This window comes from Phalaenopsis equestris, unplaced genomic scaffold (genome assembly GCF_001263595.1).
Source record: "Phalaenopsis equestris unplaced genomic scaffold, ASM126359v1 Scaffold000281, whole genome shotgun sequence".
NCBI classification, from domain to species: domain Eukaryota; kingdom Viridiplantae; phylum Streptophyta; class Magnoliopsida; order Asparagales; family Orchidaceae; genus Phalaenopsis; species Phalaenopsis equestris.
The window spans coordinates 121,200-123,804 of NW_018164723.1; the positions used below are offsets into that span (position 1 = coordinate 121,200).

General features: G+C 37.6%; 1 protein-coding gene across 1 annotated transcript; it reads right to left on the reverse strand.

The window, feature by feature from the left end:
• Window positions 1-767: 767 nt before the first annotated feature.
• Window positions 768-1,738, reverse strand: LOC110024944 (germin-like protein 2-4). Its single transcript, XM_020725142.1, has one exon. It carries the CDS (start codon window positions 1,596-1,598, stop codon window positions 867-869), a length of 732 nt encoding a protein of 243 aa, XP_020580801.1. The 5' UTR covers window positions 1,599-1,738; the 3' UTR covers window positions 768-866.
• Window positions 1,739-2,605: the final 867 nt, after the last annotated feature.

Sequence of the window (2,605 nt, forward strand, 5' to 3'; positions counted from 1 at the left end):
TGTAAATGCCACTATATTATATTTATTTTGAAATAATTTTTTTCTATAAAAAATATTTTTTGATGAGGGTCCTTACCAAATTCTCTCCCCTCTACCAAACCCACTCACCTCAAGTCTAATGATTCACCTTCCCAATACCTAAACCACCGAATCCACTCAGAATTGCAAAAAGCAAAATGATTCTCCTCCCAAAGACCTCAACCACCAAAATTTTATTGAAGGAAATACATATTATGTGAAATTAAAATAGTAAAATATTTGATATGATATCATTGGTTTGTATAAGTGCTGATATGTCATCAAATACTTATGTAGTTCAACATGAATTTTGGGTTAATTAACACGAATCTTGGAGCATTTTTTAGCAAGAAATTCAAACTTAAATTAAAAACAATCCAGAACTCTGATTACAACAATCTTATAATCAAACCGGTCAACCTGACGATATGAACACAATAATATCAAAATTGGTCAAATCAATGATGCAAATCCAATGAGCCCAAGATCACTCAAGTTTGGCATTGTTAAGGCACTAAAAAGTCCACAAAATATCGTCTGATTAGGGAAATCTCTCTGGATCTTCCGATAGAGTGATCCAAATCCCTGTCTTATCTGCAGAGAGATCACTCTTAAATTCTATAAATAGAGTTCCTTCATGAAGTACATTTTTGGCATATTTTTTGCATTTCAAAAAAAAAAAAAAAAAACCCAAACAAACACAAAAAATTAATATTTACACTAATAAAAAATGAACTCATATTTTTGGCATTTCAAAAAAAAATTCCTATCTTTAGAACTTGAAAGACATTTTTTTCTCTCGAAATAAATCTAACCACAAATTTTGACCTTAAAACCAGACAAAAATATCACAATTCAACTTCTTTATGCCCAAACCTCCTTTCTAACCCCTCAATCTCCTTCCGACTCAACCCAAACGCTTTCTCCAACAACACCTCCTTAATCCCCGACCCAAAAATCGTCGCCGGAACCCTAACCACCCCCGGATTCTCACCGTTAAAACTCCCGAATATCACCGCCGGCGAATCCCCAACATTCATCTGAAAATGAACCATCGCCTTGGGAAACACCATCACCTCACCCTTCGCAATCACCTTCGCAAATAGCCTTCCGCCGGAATCCACAAATCCAGAATAGATCTTCCCCTCGACCACCAACGCTGTCTCGGTGGCTCGAGGATGGTAATGAGGCGGATTCACGCCGCCGGGCTCGAGATCTGCGCGAGCGAACGACACCCCGAGGGTGTTGAGTGCGGGAAAGAGAGAAGGGGTGACGGAGAGGCCTGCGAATCCGGTTCCCGGCGATGTTTTGGATGGAGATCTAGCGCCGGAGAAGACGAAGTCGTCGGAGGTGGTGTTGGAGGGGTTTTTGCAAGGGTAGGTGGAGAGGTGGCTGAGGAGAATTGGGGATGGGCCGGGATCGGGGATGCAGAAGTCTTGGATTGGATCGGGGTCGGAGGAAGTGGAATGGAGGAGGAGGAGGAGCAGCAGCGGGAGGAAGAAGATTAGGTTTCCGACCATGTTTTGCTGACTGATGTGGGATTTGGAAGTGGTGTGGGGAGCAGGAATATAAATAGTCATGAAAATGAAACTAAATTACATATTATTTATTAAAGTATTGTTCTATGGCGGCTTGTCACGAACAAAAAGTCTCACATCGACTAAGTGTAAGGCCGAAAAGCAGTATTTAAGTTATGGGCTGCCCACCGCCCTCAAAAAGTTCTTTTGGGATTTGACAAGTGGTATCAGAGTAGATTACTGCTTACACACATAATCCAGTGGGGTCATTGGAGGAGCCGATCCGTGACGAAAGCATTACATGATTGGGTGGAGGAAAATGTCAGGGACAAAAAGTCTCACATCGGCTAGATATAAGGCCGAAAAATAGTATTTAAGCCATGGGTTGCCCGCCACCCTAAAGAGCTCTTTTGGGAGGTGAAAGACTACTCTTGCTAATGAATTTTATTAAAAATTGTGAAAAAATACAGATTTTAATCATAATTTTTTTGAAAATATTGTCAAAATATAATTTATTCAAAAAGATAAATCGTAAAGAACGGATTTTAAATATTTTTATTAAATAGGATTCAAATCTCATCTATTCAGATTTATTAAATTTTGTTGGTGATGACAAGAGATGGTGTGCGTCTGCGGAATTCACAATAAAATAAATGAAATTCAGATTTAAATCTCAAAAATGATGAAACACATGAAGAATGAGATGAAAACCAAGAAAATTGAAATTAATGAAATATTGGATTTAATTTTTTTTTATTTTTATTTTTGAGTAGATTCAAGTTAAACTCATAATTAAATCCTATAAATAATGCGGCTGCCAAACATATCCTTCTTGCTTTAAGAGTATTTATTAAATTTTTATCTAATTGAAGATATAAGAATAGGGTCATGTAAGTTAGTGAAGCGAACTCGTGAGCCGGCTCGTTAATTGAGTTTGATGAGCTAACAAGCCAAGCTTTGGCTAGCACTGACTTGACTCGGAAGCTCGTGAGCCGGCCCATTTAAAGTAATATTAATATAAAAATATTTAAAAATATATTAAATTTAGAGAGTTTTTCTTTATAGTTGAT